The following is a 21,137-nucleotide window of genomic DNA, read 5'->3' on the forward strand; positions in this document are numbered from 1 at the left end:
GGAGCAAGGTGAAACTGCGGCCCACCTGTCGGTATGCATGAGCGCGCGATGCTTATTCATGGTGTTACTGGAGGTGCGCGGAGTCAATTAGCACGCGCTTCCGAAAGGGGGCGGATGAAAGCGCGAGCTGTTGTCTTTTCGGATGTGAGTGCAAATGGAAGTTTCACGGTTTTTCTTTAACGCTTTTTTATTTCACTTAAAGGGACTAACTGTATAGTAGAATACAGGCTGTGTTTAGAGAGGGAGAGAGAGAGAGAGAGAGAGAGAGAGAGAGAGAGAGAGAGAGAGAGAAGTGTGTTGGAGAGGGTGCCTACACTGCCTAACAGAAAATGTATATATTAACACTGGATGCCCAAACTTTTAAATTTAGATTTGATGTCCATAAAACACACTCACACAGACTCACAAACACACAGTGTGTGTGTGTGTCTACGGAAGAGAACCATGACATGGACAGGATTTAAGGATTTACCTTTCTCCTTGGCACATTTCTCTTCTTCTTCCTTTCTTCTTTTTTGAATTTCGCACTGGATGGCTTTTGCCTCTTACTGTAATAGTTTCTTTCTTCAACGTTTCTTGGACACACACACTCAAACCATACCCCTCAATGTGCTAGCATGTTCTGACAACACCAAGGAGGTACGTACCCCTTCCTCTTTCGATTTTTGTCTCATTTTTATCTAATGTTAGATTCATTTTTTAGATTCATGTCAAAATATAAGTTGGAGATATAGAAAAAAACTCTGGCCCTCAAAAAAAACTGGGCGCCGTTTTTGGTGCCCCCCTCCGAGGGACGTGCTAGGCAACTGCCTATGTCGCCTGTAGTAATGACCAGCCCTGAACACACACACAGGGTTGGGGATGTAAATATCTCTTCAAACTTTGTAAATTATACAGACGGAAACACACACATAAACCAGTGTAACTATCCACACACACACACACACACACACACACACACACACACACACACACACACACACACACACACACACACACACACACACACACACACACACACACACACACACACACACACACACACATGCACGGCTGCATAGATTATCTCTGCATGTGACACACACACATTCCAACACCATCAATAGCACAGTTACTAGCTAGCTGGCTATCTGAGGAGTTTTGGTGATTTAGTACACCGCACTGTGAGAGCGTGATGTGTTTTGGTGCGTTACTTTGGACTTTACTGGAAGATCGTGATGTGTTTTGGTGATATACTTGCCTACAAGACTAATCAACAAAGGACTAATTGTCAGGACTCAGGATTCAGATTTTACAAATCAAACTTTATTTATTTATAAATAACTTTACATTCAGGGTAGTTCTTGTATTTATTCACAGAGTGCTTAAATATACATGGCACATGAAATGAGAGAGTGATCATAATTGAAGGGTTAGTCCTTGACTATAATATATATGAGATGAGAGGGTAATACTAATTGAAGGGTTAGTCCTTCACTATAATAAATTAGATGAGAGGGTGATACTAATTGAAATGTTAGTCCTTGACTGTAATATATATGAGATGAGAAGGTAATACTAATTGAAGGGCTAGTGCTTGACTATAATATACGAGATGAGAGGGTGATAATAATTGAAGGGTTAGTCCTTCACTATAATATATAAACAAGATGAGAGGGTGATAATAATTGAAATGTTAGTCCTTGACTATAATATAGATACGAGATGAGAGGGTGATACTAATTGAAGGGTTAGTGCTTGACTAAAATATATATACAAGATGAGAGGGTGATAATTATTGAAGGGTTAGTCCTTCACTATAATATATATACGAGATGAGAGGGTGATACTAATTGAAGGGTTAGTGCTTGACTATAATATATATACAAGATGAGAGGGTGATAATAATTGGAGGGTTAGTCCTTGACTATAATATATACGAGATGAGAGGGTGATAATAATTGAAGGGTTAGTGCTTGACTAAAATATGTACACGAGATGAGAGAGTGATACTAATTGAAGGGTTAGTCCTTGACTAAAATATATATATATATATATATGAGATTAGAGAGTGATAATAATTGAAGGGTTAGTCCTTGACTATAATATATATGAGATGAGAGGGTGATAGTAATTGAAGGGTTAGTCCTTGACTATAATGCAGTTTACGTGCCTCTAGTTGTCCATCTAGTGTGTTCGCTCAAAACATCTCCCGTGTTACAGCCTTTCAATGTCCCACCATTCCAGCCACTCAACAACACAAGCTCTCAAACTGCACCTTTACAGTTTTTCTCGATTGCTTGAAAACACACATTTTTTGAAAGCATGCCTCATTTTCTCAAAACTCTAACACAAATCCCTAGACCACTCACACAAAATGCAAAACCCTTTATATCTCCTGCAAAATGCTACTTTGCTTTCAAAGTGTTATGTGTTATGTCACCTCAAAAGGGTATTTTGTTTCCAAATGACAAACACAGACCATTATATGAGTAGACATTCTAAGCATCGATTGAACACTAATGGAATGGAATGGCTCAATGGAAAACACTATGAAATGGGAAAACACCAGTATGAATGCCTTATCAGGAGCATTATGCCTTTTCATGTCCAGTGTTACTGTACGCTTTCTCCTGTTGTATATTGTAACTGTATAATGTTTTAACTCAAATATAAAACAACACACAAATATACAGTAACAACTAAAATATATTTTTTTTCTCCAAAAGATCAGTTTTTTACAATTGCTAAAACACATTCTTGAAACAGTCACTAATTTTCTCTAAACTCTAAACACAAAACCTCATCTTCAAGCACTATTTACAAAACCTCTGAATCCTCTTGCAAAATTAAACTTTCGCCTCAAAACAGTTTGACCTGTGCTAAAAATCAAACACTGCTGTCAAATCATAAACAAAGTGTTCAAAATGATATACACTTTCAAGCAGTCAGTAAACAATACACCAAAAAATTGAAAACACACTGTTCAAAACATATAGTTCTCAGGGAGAAGTACATTTGTTTTTGTTTTACCTCAAAACAAATTTCATATTTATCTATCATTGACTTTTAATGAATGAAAACATGTTCTCTCATAGTAGCTATACAAATGTATCAGAAATTACTACTTTGCTTTGCTCTAATTTGTGTTGGTTCCTTCTCCTTCTTGTACCCCTATAGTACTGTTCCCTGCATCTCACTACTCACAACTCACTCTTGTTCTTTGTTGATATGAACCTGCAACCAGTCAAAATCTATTGAGCAATCAGTACTGTTCTCTCTTCTGAATGTCTGGATAATGGATGCAACTGAAAAGCGGCTTACAGTATGTTTGGTTGAACCCTCTGGCCAGCCTCCTGCATGGTCATACCATGGTTGACCACATGGTTGACCACAGTGGCCCGAATCTTGCTCTTTCTCTTCCTCCTTCTCCTCCCCCTCTTCCTCTCACTCCTCTGCTTCTCTGATCCCCTCTCACCTCAATGTTGCCATCAATTGCTCTCCAAACCTGGAGCTAACCTGTGGCCATCATATTGCTAAAGGTTTGATTTCAAATGGCAAAACAATTAGAAATGGAAGTTTTGCCATTTGAATAGCAGTGTGTTCTGTCTGAAAACAAGGAGGTTCTGGCATTGAGGAAGAGTGCGAAGTAGAGAGGATGGTGTTAAGTGTTTTGAAGAAAGTGTGGTTAACAATTGAAATCTGTGTTTAAAGCAGATACTTGTGTGTTGTGTTGTGAAGAAAGTGTAGCTAACAATTGAAATCTGTGTTTAAAGCAGATAATTGTGTGTTGTGTTTTGAAGAAAGTGTAGCTAACAATTGAAATCTGTGTCCAAAGCAGACAATTGTGCTTATAGTTAAGCAGAATTGGTTTATTGGTTGAGTTGGCACAAGAGTAACAGGTTGTGGTCGTTGTGTTATAGGTTCCAGTTTTTGTGTGTAATCAATCGAGAAGAACTGTAAATACAGGATCATACATCATTTGGGCCGCTGCTAACCCCTGCAGGCAAAAAGGTGTCATGTCTCTGGATTGCCCATCAATAGGTGTCTGCTGCCCCCAACAGGCTGAACTGAGTAATAGCAGTGCAATATACAGATTCCACAACAAAATACAGTGGACGGTGGCTATAGGCCGATAATTGTGGCACACATGTCTTGGAGAATAATATTTATTTAATGTCCACATTATACAATTATTTTACCTCAATGAAAAGGTAAGGTTTTTATATATATTTTGAGTGGATGATCAAGAGGATAAACAGCAAAGACATATTTTTTCATAGCCTGTTTGCTCATATTCACTAGGGGTGCCAATAATTGTGGAGGGCACTGTATGTATGTTGATGCTTTTTCCTCTGGGTGGGTGGGTTGTCATGTAGACAAGCGGTGGGGTTTGGTGTGGTGTGTAGGCCTTATGGATGGGGTAATGTTCATGTGAGTCAGACATGCCCTGCATACCATGGGATCTTTTCAGGCATACTGTGAAAAGTCAAAATGAGTGAAAGAGTTATTTTAAAAAGAAGTTTGATCATAGACGTGTGGTGAAAGCCTATTTTTACTCCGGATCACCTTGTACCATTATGTTAATCTAAATTAATTATGAAGACTATCATACATGATGCGGTAGGTTCCCTTTACATTTGTTCGCCCCTCCTCTTCAAACAGCGCCAGGCACGCGCTTCACATGAAAGTGAAACTAAACTCGTTTCTTCCATTTTGTCAACACGTTGGTAGAATTTTTCAGCAAAGAAATATCCAGAATATACCGTTTGTGAGTACCTCAAGATTTACTTGTAAACTGCTAAATCTGTGCTTTTGATTTTAAATCATAGAAAGAAAGCATTAACGCTACAATAGTCTTACTTACAATAAGTCTGCATCCTTGTACAGGCCTTGCCTAAAATAGTCGACTGTCCGATAAATGTGAAATGACAGGAATACAATAGCTTTCTGCTAACGAAAACAAATAAAAGGAACATCACTCGACGTAGACCAGATATTGAGCATGGTTACTGTTTATTGTGGACTTTTATGTGGACAACGATATGTTAATGTCCTAAAGTCTCTATTATCCAACGTCATTGTAAGCTAACAGGTTACGCTAACAGGCTAGACTGTATGTGCCGCCCATTGTAAAATGGAGGAGTAACACGGAACAACGGAAAGGACGAACTCAAACTTCGGTAAAGTTTGAAAGATATTCACATATTCGAAGTTCCCGGATCTATCGTCTAAGCCATAAGGGCAACGAACTACAAACACAATGTCTTCAAAACGAGCCGTCTAACGAACTGGACAATTAATATCGGTCTATATTTGCAGCCAACTGAGTGCGCAGGGGCCGTCCACAAAAAGAAACAGTAATTTCACTCTAACACAGAGTAGTATCACCAATAGCACTTAAAACATCGGTGATCTCCTGTTGGTTATACTAAACGACTTACAGGAGCGATTATAAATCGGTACTGCATTCAAAATTCAAAATATTCGAGAGCATTGTCACCCCTCTTCTTCTCAGTCTCAGTCTCGAAGCTTATGGGGGTTGCCAGGTTGAGGACATTGGACCTACACCAACATGCAAAATATGAGCTCTGGAAATTTAAAAAACCAACACATTTTTATATGCTGTCAGTGTTGGATAGGTGCATGGCTGGCTATGTGCTTTAGCCAAAGCCTTTATCCTAAAATAGGCTAAACACTGGAGTTGGAGTGACTTCTTAATAATAATAACACATTGTTCAATTTAACAAGCCGTACTGAATTAAACATACTATACTGCTCCGGAAATAGGAACAGCAACAGAGGGAAGAGAGAGTGCAGGCCCTGCATACCTGTCTAGAGCAGGGTTGTCAAACTCAAATACACAGAGGGCCGAAATAAAAAAAATGGGTGTGAGTCGAGGGCCGGACAGTGGGGCAAGCGTCCCCTAAATTGACCTATGCTTCCAACGCGGGGACAGTGCATTGTGGGACTTGAAGTATTTGTGGTGCGTTCGACATACCAGACAAGCTCTGATAGATAATTAGATGCATACTTTATTAATCCTGAGGGAAAATCAGGTAAACCAAATACAATTTTACAAAGACATCAATACAGCCAACCGATTAATTGAAGGCAGTGGAAAATAAGGCAGTTTTGATCTTCTGTTTAAAGCAGGTTAGAGTTGGGTCAGATCTGATCCCCATGGGGAGCTGGTTCCAGCAGTGGGCAGCATAACGGCTAAATGCCATCTCACCCTGTTTAGTTTCAACTCTGGGCACCACTAGCTGACCAGCTCCTGCAGATCTAAGAAACTTGTCTGGTCTATATTCAGCAAACATTTCATATATAAATGTATATCTATACACAAATATGCAGGGTTAGGGTTAAATGGCCCTGGCCATTTAGTGACATATAGACAGTAAGTAATACTCTGAATTCAGTTCTGTATCTGACTGAGAGCCAGTGCAAGGACCTGAGAATTGGAGTTATATGCTCTCTTATCTTATTTTTGGTTACGTTACACTTTGTGACACTCTGTGTATGTCTGTCTTTCTCTCTCATTCTCCAGTATAATACCAGGAGAGGGATATCCCAGGAAAAGGGGTGTATTTGCCCCAAAATGAGTTCCAGTGAAGAAGAGAACCATGATGATGGGCCTCTGGGGTAAGACAACAACAACAATAATAATACTAATAATATACACTGTATTTACATGTATTATTTGTTTATTTATGTGTATACTTGTTTGTTTACTAATTACTGTAGTACATCCTTTATTTCATTCATCAGCTTAAATAAGTAAAATAAGTAAAGCAATGTTAATGTTAATGTTAATACAAGGCATTAAGACAATGGAGACTAAAAGCAGAATAAATGTCTGAGAGTGTGTGGGATAAAACCATCATCTTCCTGCTTTATCTCTTCATTTGTGTGGAAATTTCTACCTGGCAACTGAAGCTGATTGGATGAGAGTGTTTTTAGTTTTCATTTGGCTGCCTATCAGAAAGTAGAACCCAACCCACAGTATAGCAGGAGTTTTAGTAACTGGACCAATCAGAGATGAGATAAAAATTTGTATTTATGTAATGGCCATTTGGCTCAATCAGATATTTGGCATGGTTGTGTTCTAAGTCAGTTACTGCAAGCAGAATTAAACTGAATTAAACTGAATCTCTAAAAATGCTAACCCATCTGTAGTTTTAGATCACTTTTAGCTCAGCTGGTGAACACCGATAGATATGAGAGATGTGTTCTGACCAGTTTACCCAGACTTTGCTAAAGGTCTCCAGTGGTGTTCAATCAAACCTTAAAATGTTCCTTAACTTGTCTACATTCCAACAGTTGAAAAAATATTTGAACAGTTTAGTATTTGTAACATTCAAGAAACAAAATAGAAAAAGTGACACATGTGAATGCATTGAGGAAGAAAATAATCATGAAAGCACTTCATCAGTATACCTGGAGAAACTAAAACATATCAATAATCAGTATGTGTGTGTGTGTGTGTGTGTATGTGTGTGTGTGTGTGTGTGTGTGTGTGTGTGTGTGTATTTTGTGTAAAATAAAGCTCCATCCAGCATAAGAGATCTCATGTTCCTGCTGATCAGAGGTGAGTAGTAATGAGGACTTTCAACACGAAACACAATCATCCATACAGTCATTTGTAGTTCACCTGAAGTATAAAAGTGTTCCAAAGGTTTTTGACTTGTCTACTATGCTAGATATTCAAATGAGATGGGCAGTTTTATTTTATTTGGAATTTGTATTGGGGCTTCAGCCTTAAGAAGGAAACATTTTACGTATACAGAAAGTACACATGCGTGCGTGCGTTCGTGTGTTTGTGTTTCTGTGTGTGATTAGCAGACATGAGCAGTGAGAGGAATCTTCTCATGATGAAGGGTGTCTGTGTATTTGTTTGTGTGTGTGTGTGTGTGTGTGTGTGTGTGTGTGTGTGTGTGTGTGTGTGTGTGTGTGTGTGTGTGTGAAGCAGAATTGAGCAGTTAGATGAATGTTTTCCTGATGGAAGTTCTCCTCTTCTTCTCTAGGATGGGGGGATCTAGCTCTAACAGGAGGTCACCCTCCCCAACCCCCACCTGTGTGTCCATGAAGAGTGACTGGTCCATGCCTCGAGCAATCAACTTTACAGGAGGAGACTCTTCGATTGGACAGTAAGATTATGACGCTGGGATTTTTGCTGTTTGTGTGTGTGTGTGTGTGTGTGAGCGAGTGTCTGTGTATGTGTTTGTGTGTGTGTGTGTGTGTGTGTGTGTGTTGTGTGTGTGTGTGTGTGTGTGTGTGTGTGTGTGTGTGTGTATCAGATACGAGCAGTGAGAGGAATGTTCTCCTGATGGAAGTTCTCCTCTTCTTCTCTAGGATGGGGGGATCTAGCTCTAACAGGAGGCCACCCTCCCCTACACCCACCTGTGTGTCCATGAAGAGTGACCACTCCATGTATCGACCAATCCAATTTACAGGAGGAGACTCTTCCACTGGACAGTAAGATTATGACTCTAGGATTTATGCTGTGTGTGTGTTTGTGTGTGTGTGTGCAAATCATTGTGTCTAAACACCTTTGATTATGGAAGTGTGTGGTTCTGTTGTCCATGATTCCATATGTTGAATAATCAACTTCGGAAGGGGAGACCTTCAGACTGGACAGTTAGATCATGGCTCTAGTCTTTATTCTACATAATTGAATGTGTCTCAGTAGTGAAACTATGTATGAAGACACAGACTGACTCTCCTTCAAAAACTGATCTGTGTGTGTGTGTGTGATTAGAAGACAGGAGCAGTGAAAGGAAGTGTGTGTGTGTGTGTGTGTGTGTGTGTGTGTGTGTAGCAGACATAAGCAGTGAGAATAATGTCGTCCTGATGGATTTATGTATGCTGTGTGTGTAATGGCCATTTGTCTCAATCAGATATTTGGCAAGGTTGTATTCTAATTCAGTAGCTGCAAGCAGAATGAAACTGAATCCAACTGAATCTCTAAAAATGCTGACCCTAGTTTTAGACCACTTTTAGTTCAGCTGATGAAAACCAATAGGTATGACACTTCTGTCCCGACTAATTTCCCCAGACTTTGCTAAAGGTCTCAAGTGGTGTTCACTCAAACAGAGCTGTTCCTTGAAATGACAACATCCCTACAGTTAAAACAAATACAACAGTTTGGTATTTGGTTCATATACAATATCATAAATCTCTCAATAAATGCAATTAACAAAAATTACCACATTTTCGAATGTGATTTACTCTAACAAATTATCAAAATACAAAATAAATAAAAAACGACATCACACGACAATCAGGAAACAAAATAGAAAAAGTCACATGTGAAAGCATGGAGAAAAAAAGAATATTGAAAAGCACTGTATCAGAATACCTGGAGAAAATCAAACATATCAATAATCAGACTATGCTTGTGTTTGTGTTGGTGTGTGTGTGTGTGTGTGTGTGTGTGTGTGTGTGTGTGTGTGTGTTTCTCTGTGTTTCTGTGAAATAGCCACATCCAGCAGAAGAGATCACACTCTCTTGTACCGAGCTGTGTGTCCATGAAGAGTGACCAGTCCATTGATCATCCACTTACCTTACCAGAAGGAGGTGTTCCTGCTGGTCAGAGGTGAGTAGTAATTAGGACCAGCAGGGAATATAATCATCCATACAGTCATTTGAAGTTCACCTGAAGTGTAAAAGTGTACCAAATGTGTTTGACTTGTTTTTTGTGTTTCCTAGATATTTATATGAGATGGGCAGTTCTAGATATTTCTTAAATATCTAGTTAGTATCTAGATATTAAAGGAGACGGACAAAATCCATTCACTGATATGATTAATTGATTGATGAGGATGTTAGCCTTCACATTGTCACAAGCCTAAGCCCCCCTAAGGGTGAAATCCTAGAACTGATCTTGAGAACCATTTCAGTACATTTTGTAGGTTTGTACAAAATGTAGTATTGATCATTGCAGTACCACCATATTGTCAGAAGGTGGCAGTATGAGACAGACCAGAGGCTGACCTGCGCTCTGTTCCGTTATCCATACCCTCCGTACCTACCATCCTTAGTTTGAGTATGTAGGGTGTTCCGTTTTCGATCGCGGCGAAAAGAAGTATACCCAAAGGACCCGTATGTGTACTCATAACAGACAAAACTTTGAGTGTGGAACCAGGGTACACTTTCCATTCTCAACGGCCGCCATCTTGTCTACGTAGCGGAAGAGACGGAGCCAGGCAGAGCTTTGCGTTTTATTTCGAAATCAATGGCGGACATAATGGCTATGGTGGCTACGATAGCAGAGTCAGTAGACCACAAGGCTACAGACCGTAAATGTCAATATCAGCAGTAATTAAACAACTGTACTGATATTAAATGTACTACTAACATGCCATTCTCAAATTAAAGCCAGTGACATGAGTGTTTTGGTGGTTTTTAACGATGTATACCGACAATTAGCATACCTAGCTAGCCTAGCTTGATAGCATTACCATTGGTTCTGAATGGCAGTTATGCTAAGCAGCTGGCTATCCCCCCATCCGGGACTGTAGTTAATTTCCGGTAAGTGCACCACAGAGTATTAGATTAGGAACAACACTCACCTGCTGAGAATATGCGTACCTAGTAAGTGTGTACTGTGTACTGCGTATAAGTATACTCATGGACGTAGGGAAACGGAACATAGCACTGTTGTCTCTGACCCTTCTGTTCAAATCAAAAAAGCTTCATAAGTAAATTAATAGAGTTAGAAAGATCTTCAAAGTAACACTGTGGAAATATTTAAAGTCAAATAGATATTATCCATTAAATCAGTAATATTCTTTGAAATTTCATAACATGTTATGGCAAAGTATTGCAGACAAAATGGGATTTGGGTCATTTTCACCTTTGGTGTTTTTTGTTTTGTTTTACACATACTTCAGATGTGTGTGTGTGTGTGTGTGTGTGTGTGTGTGTGCTCGCGTGTGTGTGTGTGTGTGTGTGTGTGTCTGTGTGTGTGTGTGTGTGTGTGTGTGTGAGTGAAATACAGTTACTTTACTCGTCATTCATGCTAGTTGAACCATTTCAGAAAATTCCTCTACTTAAAAATGCAGTAGTGAGAATAAGGTCAGGGTTTTTCCTGCATAGAGAAAATGTAGGCGCGCGCCTAAGCCGTTTTCCCGAACGCCTATGAAAAATCCCGAGCGCCTAAAGGCAAAAAAAAAGTCTGCAATAAAAAAAACTGTCATCCAATTCAGCTTAATGGTGTTTTAAGCGCTCACGTTGAATTCAAGCAGCAGCAGCAGCAGATCCCGCCTCCTACCCCCTCAGCCAATCATTAAACAGAGGCTTCTCCGAGTTTGCCAGACGTTAGTCACTTTAATTTGATTTTTTTTGTATAAAGCAGCTAGTAGCAAGCAGTTGCCTACATTATCTTAAAAAAACAATACTTTGATTGTAGGCTTTAAGTTTTATTTAAGCAGTGTGTGCGTGAACCTATATATCCTATGTGTGATGGTAAGACTAATATTAATGCCATATATACAATAACTGATTTATGAGAGCTATCCAAAGACTGTTGGCTGCCGATTTAGCAGTCAACCTACCTTACTCTGTACGTTTAGATGCTTTACAGGTAGCTGTAAGCCATTAGATGCCTGGGAAATATTTAGTATCTGTAAAAAACAGCTCACCTTTATCTTTTTAACCAGATTTGTAAACAGGTCGCGATCAACAGGCTCAATAGGTACAATAGGCTAGCTTGGTTAAAAATCGAATTACGGTAGAGTCATGCTAGCATTGTGCTAAATAATTATGCAGCTAACATTTAATAAGTGGTGTTTACATAAAGTCACTTATTGTATATGGCATAAATATTATTCTAAAACACCTTCACTAGTTTTAAGCAGATTTGGGAGCAATTCATCACGTATGCAATGCACGTCAGCGAATATGTTCTGAATAGTATGTTTCAAGTAGGCTACAGCCGAACTCTCGTTCTGTTTTGATCAATGGTAATCGAGTTGATAAGTCTAATCTATACGCAACTGTGAGGTACGCGAATGGACAGAGCCAATCACTTAATTACTCAACCTGCGGATGCATCCTGACTTCATCAGTCGGCGGTTTCAATATTCATGGCTTTCAATTTATTAAAATATCTGCTATGGTGAGAACTTACACAGGTGTAGGCTATTACTTGATTTGTCTACGCGAGTACCAGTAGAACGCGGGGCCTCGGGAAGGCAGACAACAGCATTGGTTTTGAAAGCTCAACTCGCTTGTGTTGCATCTCGAATATAATAATTAATATTATTATTATTATTATTGATAAACCGGTGTGGTTGAAAACTGTCGTTCCACTGCGAGGGCCAGCCCGACGTACACGAATACACCTGTACAAATGCACATTACATTTCCACTCAAAATACTGTCAAAAGTTTGATTATTGATTTCCAACGCAGCCTCCATTGGTGAAAATAATGGTATGTAGGTTTGTATAATAAACATGAATAGTAATAATAGATAAACTTGACTTTCATAATTTGTGTGTTCCATTTCTGACCACTGGCTAGTTCTAGATTCTATTGACAAGATTTCAGTAGTTTGCATATGAGGTAAACCTTGATCTTGAATCTTTGAACCGTACATGATAGCACCATGGGGCTTGGGCTATTATCAATATATTAGCCTATCTATTTAAATTTAAAGTGGAAGCAAAATGATAACCTCAAGCATAGCCTCCATTATTTCTAAAATGTAAAAAAAAGAAATAAAAAAAAAAACGCGCAATTTTTTTTTGGGAGCACCGAAGAGCCATTTTGACCCAGGAAAAACCCTGAAGGTATAGCAATTCTGTCCAAACCAGTTTTCCAAGACATAAAAAAAATATGCTACAGGTCGACAAAATGTTTCCAACTTATTGTTCCGTTTTTCCACCCAACGGAAAGGGGCAACCCGGTGCAAAGGATATTACTCAGTCAATTCAACTTCAATTTTCACTTCTGTTTGGTTTATTTGTCAAAGCAGTTGTAGAACAGTAGTGGACAGCAGATAGTAGTAGACAGTAGGTAATAAACCTAAAAGTTAAGAAAACTTGTTTCACTTGTGTGCACAAACATCATATTTCATTCATCACAATTTCCCAATAACAATAAGCAACAATAATAAATAACATATCAATTAATATTCTACGATAAATAGTGTTGCAATATGAATCAACTATCAACATCATACATTCATCAAATTCAATATAATATTACTAATAAATATATCAATTGTAATTTATAATAAATGCATCATATACAAAATACAAATATAAGTCATCATATTTCATGTACACATTTCATATCTCAACTCATCTCAACCAATCAAGCTACATACTGGAAAGTCTATGCAAAAGTGCATTTAGCTGATCACTGCATTAGAGAACTACAGCTCCCATGATGCCCGGCAGTAAACAAGGAAGTACAGCAACCACGCCAAATGCCGGTACTTGCAATTAACTTTATCAAGCGTTCGTAGGCTAAAGAAAACAAGCAAGGGAGGATATCAAGTCCAAAAGCCAAACCCATGTCCATCAACTCCACCACTTTACTAACCTATAACTTCAGCACTATTTATAACGTTTGGATTTTGCCGGAGCACATCAGAATCACGTTAAACAACACACGGGAGCAGACAAACAGTGCAACGATACAACATAGCGGTAGCAAACATGAAGCGGACAACATGAAAGATAAGAACCATGAGAGCAGATTTTTGCTTCCTTATCACTGGTTGAGCACTAGGTCACATGTTCCCAGGACACTTATTTGTTAAAGGGGCATGACACTACGCTGTCAGTATCACTTTCACGTTTTTGGTTCTAAACTTTTGAACTATGAAAATAACAAATTAAATAAACAGTCACAGAAAACACAACACTTATTGAATTAAAATGATTATGTCTTGAAATATGAAATATAGTAAACAATAATTAGAGAGGATCCCCACTCTGAAAGACACACACACTCAAAGAGAAGAGAAACAGCAGCAGGAAAAGAGAAGAAGAAGAAAGACGAAGAGAGACTTAAACACTCAAAAGTGCTTGGTTTTATACCTGAAGACACAAGCCAATCCCCTAAAATAACATTCTCCCAGGCAGAGGTGACAGTGGGACATTATAAATGTCTGTGCAGATGAGGAACAAGTCAGTAAAGTGACTTAACAATATTCTGGAGGGACAAGCACAAATCCAGCAGCCCTCCTGTGTCAGCAGGTGAAATGTAGTGAGAGTGAGAGAGAACGACTGCAGAGGAAATATGAAACAAGTCAATTCATCAGCAATCACATGAGAGAAGAGCATTAGGGGGACACAGTGCTGAGGGTAGTTTATATAAAACTCTTCAGACAGAGTGACAGTTATGTAGACTACATTATGGGGTAAACTCTTCAGACAGAGTGGCAGTTATATAGACTACATTAGGTGGAAACTCTTCAGACAGTGACAGTTACAGTATATAGACTACATTAGGGGGAAACTCTTCAGACAGAGTGGCAGTTATTTATGTTACACACTGATTGACTGATGGTACTGTGCTGACTAAAGTTACAGTAAACAAGTTATTTAATATTTGTTTTTGTTTTCACACACAGATACCAACCTGGTCCAGTAAATGTGGAGATGCAGCAGATCCACAAATCCCATCTTCAGAAGAGGTTTCAGTGTCTGAATGAGGGAATCACAAAGCAGGGAAACCCCACACCCCTCAGTAAGATCTACACAGAGCTCTACATCACAAAGGGAGGAAGAGGAGAGGTCAATGATGAACATGAGGTCAGACAGATAGAGAGAGCATCCTGGAGAGAAGCAGCACGAGGCAGACCAATCGAATGCAAAGACATCTTTAAACCCTTATCTGGACAACACAAACACATCAGAACGGTGCTGACTAAGGGAGTGGCTGGCATTGGAAAAACAGTCTCTGTGCAGAAGTTCATTCTTGACTGGGCTGAAGACAAAGCCAATGAGGATGTTCACTTCATATTTCCTCTTCCTTTCCGAGAGCTGAACCTGATGAAGGAGAAAAAACTCAGTCTGGTGGATCTTATTCAGCACTTTTTCTCAGGAATAGAAAATCAAGCAAGCTTCACCAATTCAAGAGTCATGTTCATCTTTGATGGTCTGGATGAGTGTCGACTTCCTCTAGATTTCCACTCCAACCCAAGGTGTTCTGATGTGACAGAGCCAGTCTCAGTGGACGTGCTGCTGACAAACCTCATCGAGGGGAATCTGCTTCCCTCTGCTCTCCTCTGGATCACCACCCGACCAGCAGCAGCCAATCAGATCCCACCTGCGTGTGTGGACCAGGTGACAGAAATAAGGGGATTCAGCGACCCACAGAAAGAGGAGTACTTCAGGAAGAAAATCAGTGATGAGAAACTGTCCAGCAGAACCATCACACACCTGAAGTCATCCAGGAGCCTCTACATCATGTGCCACATTCCAGTCTTCTCCTGGATTACCTCCACTGTTGTCGAGAGAACATCAGAGAAAGTAGAAATGCCCAGGACTCTCACTCAAATGTACACACACTTCCTGATCATTCAGACAAGCATAACAAATGAAAAGTACACATTGAGAAAAGAGATAGATGAAGAGATGATTTTCAAACTGGGGAAACTGGCTTTCCAACAGCTGGAGAAGGGCCATCTGATCTTCTATGAGGGAGACGTGAGTGAGTGTGGCATTGATGTCACAGAAGCATCAGTGTACTCAGGAGTGTGTACTCAGATCTTCAGAGAGGAGTCTGGGCTGAACCAGGGGAAGGTTTTCAGCTTTGTGCATCTGAGCATTCAGGAGTTTCTTGCAGCTTTATATGTGTTCCTGTGCTTCAGCAACAGCAAGAGAAACATGTCTGACCAACAGCAAACCTCTCTGCTCTCTGGTCTGTTCGGAGCTGCAACACTTCATGACCTACACAAGACTGCAGTGGATCTGGCCTTACAGAGTAAGAACGGACACCTGGACCTTTTCCTCCGCTTCCTTCTGGGCCTCTCACTGGAGTCCAATCAGAACCTCTTAAGACACCTACTGCCCCAGACAAGAAGCCAATCACAGAGCTCAGAGCAAACAGTACAGTGTGTCAAACAGGAGATTAGAGACCAAGATGAATCAGACAGAAAGATCAACCTGTTCTACTGTCTGAATGAGCTGAATCACCATGCTGTAGTGGAGGTCATTGACAGGAGCTCAGGAACTCTGTATGTGGACATGCTCTTACCAGGAGAGTGGGAGACTAAGAGATTTGAGTTTAAGACTTCAGAAGAGCAGCTGGATAAGTTTGACCTGCAGAAGTACATAAAGACACCAGAGGAAGATCTGACTGAACTCCTCAGTCCTGATGAAGTTCTGAAGAAGCTGATGCCAGTGGTCACATCTTCCACATCAGCTGGGTGAGTAAAACCCTGTGTGTGTGTGTGTGTGTGTGTTTGTGTGTGTGTGTGTGCGTGTGTGTGTGTGGGGGGGGGGGGCATGTGCGTAAGAGATTTCTCAGCAAGTTTTTCAGTAGACGGCACATCATCAATATTGTAAATAAACTAAGGTCTATGAACAAAATTTCTACTCACCTGAGTAGAGTGGACACTCCTGATCAGTCTCCCTACCAACAGTAGAATATGGATTGAAGGTCTATGTTGTGTGTGTGTGAGAAGCTGGCAAGTGGTCACAACGTTCACATCAGCTCGGTAAAATACTGTGTGAGAGAGTGTGTGTGTGTGTGTGTGTGTGTGTGTATTTATATGTATGTGAGTGTGTGTGTGTGAGAGAGAGAAAGTTAGATGGAGTTCCCTGGTTGTCAGTACACAGCACATCATCAAATAGTTGACTTTGTTCCTGGTAAATGAACTGCCCTGATAAGAGAACATTTCTCCTAAACTAAGAGTAGAGCAAACACTCCTGACTTCAGTCTAATATGGATTAAAGGTCAAACACTAAACAGTGTATTACATCTGAGTTGATTGGTGTTTTCTATGGGTCACTTAACTTCAGGGTTATTTTGAGTACGTAAGATATTTCCTGTAAATATCGTTAATGCCAGGCTAGGTTGTATACCAATATATCACATTTTATATTACACAAGTCCAATTACAGTTTCTTTAAGTTATGGTGTGAATGCTAAAACGTACCCAGAAGCTGGGATGGCTGGCATGTGCTTTTGCATCCAAACTGGCTTAATCACGATGCTTTTGCCTTGTTAATGAACACTGTTCTGCTCCACCCTTAAGTGGACTTATAGGGCAGCAACACACCACCACTAACCTCTGAACCCTGTAGGACACTAACCCTAACCCTTATAGGGCAGCAACACACCACCACTAACCCCTGAACCCTGTAGGACACACTTACACTAACCCTAATAATAATAATAATAATAATAATAATAATAATTAATTTTATTTTTAACGCACTTTTCATTCAAAGGAATCTCAGAGTGCCTACATATTAGAAAATAACTATAATAATACAATAAAATTAAAAACAAATTTAAATATTAACATAAGCATAACAGAAAAGATTCAACACAAGGCCAGAAATGCCTTCCTGAATAAAAATGTCTTAAGTCCAGCTTTAAAGGAATCCAGCGTCTGCGTTGCCCTTAGGTGGTCAGGGAGGCTGTTCTATAGATGCGGCGCTGCCGAGCAAAAGGCCCGGTCGCCCATGGTGCGACGCTTGGTTTTGGGGACGCGGAGGAGCGAGCTGTTTGAAGACCTGAGGGTGCAGGTGGAGGTTTGGGGATTAATTAATTCTTGCAGGTAGGGAGGTGCATGTCCATTAATGCATGTATGGGTGATTATAAGGACTTTGTAGTCTATGCGGAAAGAGACAGGGAGCCAATGTAGTGAGTGTAATATTGGTGTTATGTGCTCATATTTCCGGACCTTCATCAGAATCCTGGCAGCGCTGTTTTGGATGTATTGCAGCTTCTGGATGTTCTTGCCAGTGATCCCATACAGGGCTCTACGCTAAGGTTTTTCCCAAGGAGCACATGTGCTCCTAAATGAAAAAATGTAGGAGCACACAAAGAAATTTAGGAGCACAGCAGGTTTTTTTTACACGGAAGCAAAGCATGTCATACTCATTTGCGACCTATAGTTCCAAACATTGTATTTTCCAACTTTTAACCCCATTCATGTTCAGTTATTCCAAATCAATTTAGCTGGTAAATTGATCAAATTATTCAGTATCTAACGTAAGCAACACTTTTACTGTATAGCTAGAGAGCACGTGTATCACATTGGTTTATAGTCTGTCAAATTAGTTCTAGTTATTGGTGTTCGTTGGCATACAAAGTTAGTCTTCTCTTATAAGCCTAGTTAGTACATCTGATTAGAGCTAGCAACAATTAATTGCAGATGATGGGGTCCCCTATCTCCGTGTTCATTTTGGCATATATTTTAGATTCAGTCTTAAGACAAAAATGCATATTAGTTTTAGTCACATTTAGTCATAGTTATCCTTCTTAGTTTCAGTCTAGTTTTCGAAAACTCATTACAATTTTGTCTAGTTTTAGGCACATTTAAAATTCCATATTATAGCCACATTAAACTCCTTCCCTTCTCAGGCCAAGGGACCTCCTGTGTTGTGTCTACTGCATAGTAGTCTAGCTTGCAGTACCAAATTGTGGATGCAATTAGTCTCCAAGATACAGATCTCATGCCTACAGCTGAATTCCAATTAAATCAATGTAAATAATAATTTAAGGCAATACTTGATTAACAGAATTATCATTCAAATATATGAGAATACATGTTCTCCTCATGTTTAATATTTGTATTATATAATATTGTTGGCTAATCTCATGGGCTGTTTGCAATAAAAAAAAAGAAATTTCCCAACGTAGGACCACTAGGCGAATGTTTAGCCTAAATGCACGTATCGTATAGCCTACTGTTGTTTATCTGTAACGTTTTAGTTGGCTAGGTTACTTTTTCCAGAAGGGATCATAAAGCAGTAGTAGACTTACGTAACTTTTATATTAAATTCAAAGAGATGGTGTATGCTGATTGCTGAAGAACATTCGGGAGAAAAAGCAGCAAAGAAGTTTGACATTGACCCGAGAGGAATGCGATAGGCTACGACTAGCAGGTGGAGGTAGAAAGAAAATTAGGCTGGATATCAAACCAGCTCGTTGAATAAATGTTTTCAGTCCGCGATAAGCATAATAGTGTCTAGAAAAATGATTTAATTCAAGGCTTTGGAAATCTTTTCCTCCGTGACTGACAGTGGAGACCATAACTCCGATGTTTATTTTTTACGTTGACACCCCGACCTAAAGCGTTATGCGATGTGCAGGAAGTGTTGAACGCATATGCAATGAATTCCATAGCCTACTGCAATTATGCCCATTATTTAAATAATTCAATTCTATAACAGAAGATAAGTAAGAAATAAAGTCCTGCCCCAAATAAAGGCCGGTGCGCTGTGCAGCCTAAGTAAATACAAGCCCCAGCCACTATTTGAGGATTTACGGTACTCTCTTTTTATATGGCTCTGGCCCATTGGTTGCGAATCGTCGCTCTCATTTGCAGGAAGTTCAGCGCGTCATCTTGATATGTTCACATCAGTAGCAACCCTGTCACTTGTTTCCATGTGAAATCAATGGAATGCTTCACTTTTTGGCGCTGTATTGACAACTGTCTGTCACTCGCACACTGTGCTCGTAAATAATTTTTCAAGTTCGCACGTACCTATTTTTAGGCGCATATGCGAGTGAAATACTCGCACTGTAGAGCCCTGCCATAGAAGAGTGAATTACAATAGTCCAGTCTGGAGGAGATAAAGGCGTGGACAAGCTTCTCTGCATCTGATAGGGTTAAAGTGGGGCGGAGTTTGGAGATGTTTCTTAGATGATAAAAAGAGGTTTTGCACAGGTGTTTTATATGATAATTAAAGTTCAGGTGAGAGTCAAACCTAACTCCGAGATTAGTGACTGTGGAGGAGAGGGGGATGAACTGGCTGTCGAAGGTGAGATGAGTCAAGGAGGATGACTGAACCTGGTGTTGGGTACCAACAAGAAGGGCTTCAGTTTTGCTACTATTAAGCTGGAGAAAGTTGTTGCTCATCCATGCCTTTATCTCCCCAAGACAGGCGTTGAGAGATAACATGGCTGCAGTGGGGCTTGGGGCAGTTTTGATATAAAGCTGTGTGTCATCAGCATAACAGTGGAAAGACATCCCATGTCTGCTGATGACGCGTCCGAGGGGGAGCATGTACATAATGAAGAGGATGGGGCCGAGGACCGACCCTTGCGGAACACCACAGGAGACAGGGAGCTGTCTGGACTTGCAACTTCCCAGTGAGACATATTCAGTTCTGCCAGAAAGGTAGGACTGAAACCACTTGAGTGCAGAGTCTGATAGTCCAATGGTGGTGTGGAGGCGCTCTAGCAGGATAGTGTGGTCCACTGTGTCAAATGCAGCAGTCAGGTCCAGGAGGATGAGGAGTGAGGGTGATCCTGCATCGGCTGGCATCAGCAGGTCATTTGTCACCCTGAGCAAAGCTGTTTCAGTGCTGTGGGCTGAACGAAATCCTGATTGAAATTTTTCAAACAAGTTGTTGTGTTTGAGGTGGTCCTGAAGTTGAGAAGCATCTACCTTCTCTAACACCTTGGACAGGAAGGCAAGGTTTGAGATAGGCCTGTAGTTGGCTAGAACCTCCGGGTCCAGGGTGGGCTTCTTAAGAAGGGGACGGATGACAGCAACCTTGAGAGCAGGTGGGACACAGCCAGACTGAAGGGAAAGGTTAACGACTTTGGTGATGAAAGGACTGAGAGTGGGGATGTGTTACTTGAGCAGAGCAGTGGGAATGGGGTCCAGGGTACAGGTACACGATCTCATTTTTCTGAGGATTTCTTCAACATGGCTCTCTTATAGGGCAGCAACACACCACCACTAACCCCTGAACCCTGTAGGACACTAACCCTAACCCTTATAGGGCAGCAACACACCACCACTAACCCCTGAACCCTGTAGGACACTAACCCTAACCCTTATAGGGCAGCAACACACCACCACTAACCCCTGAACCCTGTAGGACACTAACCCTAACCCTTATAGGGCATCAACACACCACCACTAACCCCTGAACCCTGTAGGACACTGGACCCGTCTGTTGTTCAGGTGTATCATGTTGTTTCTCCCAGGCTGAATGAATGTACCCTGAC

At 40.3% G+C, this 21,137-nt stretch overlaps 1 protein-coding gene across 1 annotated transcript in view; it reads left to right on the forward strand.

Moving 5' to 3' along the window:
• Window positions 1-4,670: 4,670 nt before the first annotated feature.
• Window positions 4,671-21,137, forward strand: part of LOC308369950 (NACHT, LRR and PYD domains-containing protein 3-like) — a 34,629-nt gene continuing 18,162 nt past the window's right edge. The window contains exons 1-7 of the mRNA XM_080844511.1: window positions 4,671-4,750; window positions 6,530-6,624; window positions 7,529-7,570; window positions 8,007-8,129; window positions 8,335-8,457; window positions 9,461-9,577; window positions 14,569-16,368. Coding sequence (XP_080700637.1) covers window positions 6,581-6,624; window positions 7,529-7,570; window positions 8,007-8,129; window positions 8,335-8,457; window positions 9,461-9,577; window positions 14,569-16,368 — 2,249 coding nt within the window. The 5' untranslated portion in view covers window positions 4,671-4,750; window positions 6,530-6,580. The remainder of the gene's footprint in view (window positions 4,751-6,529; window positions 6,625-7,528; window positions 7,571-8,006; window positions 8,130-8,334; window positions 8,458-9,460; window positions 9,578-14,568; window positions 16,369-21,137) is intronic.

The sequence above is a fragment of the Sprattus sprattus genome (assembly GCF_963457725.1).
Source record: "Sprattus sprattus genome assembly, chromosome: 9".
NCBI lineage: Eukaryota > Metazoa > Chordata > Actinopteri > Clupeiformes > Clupeidae > Sprattus > Sprattus sprattus.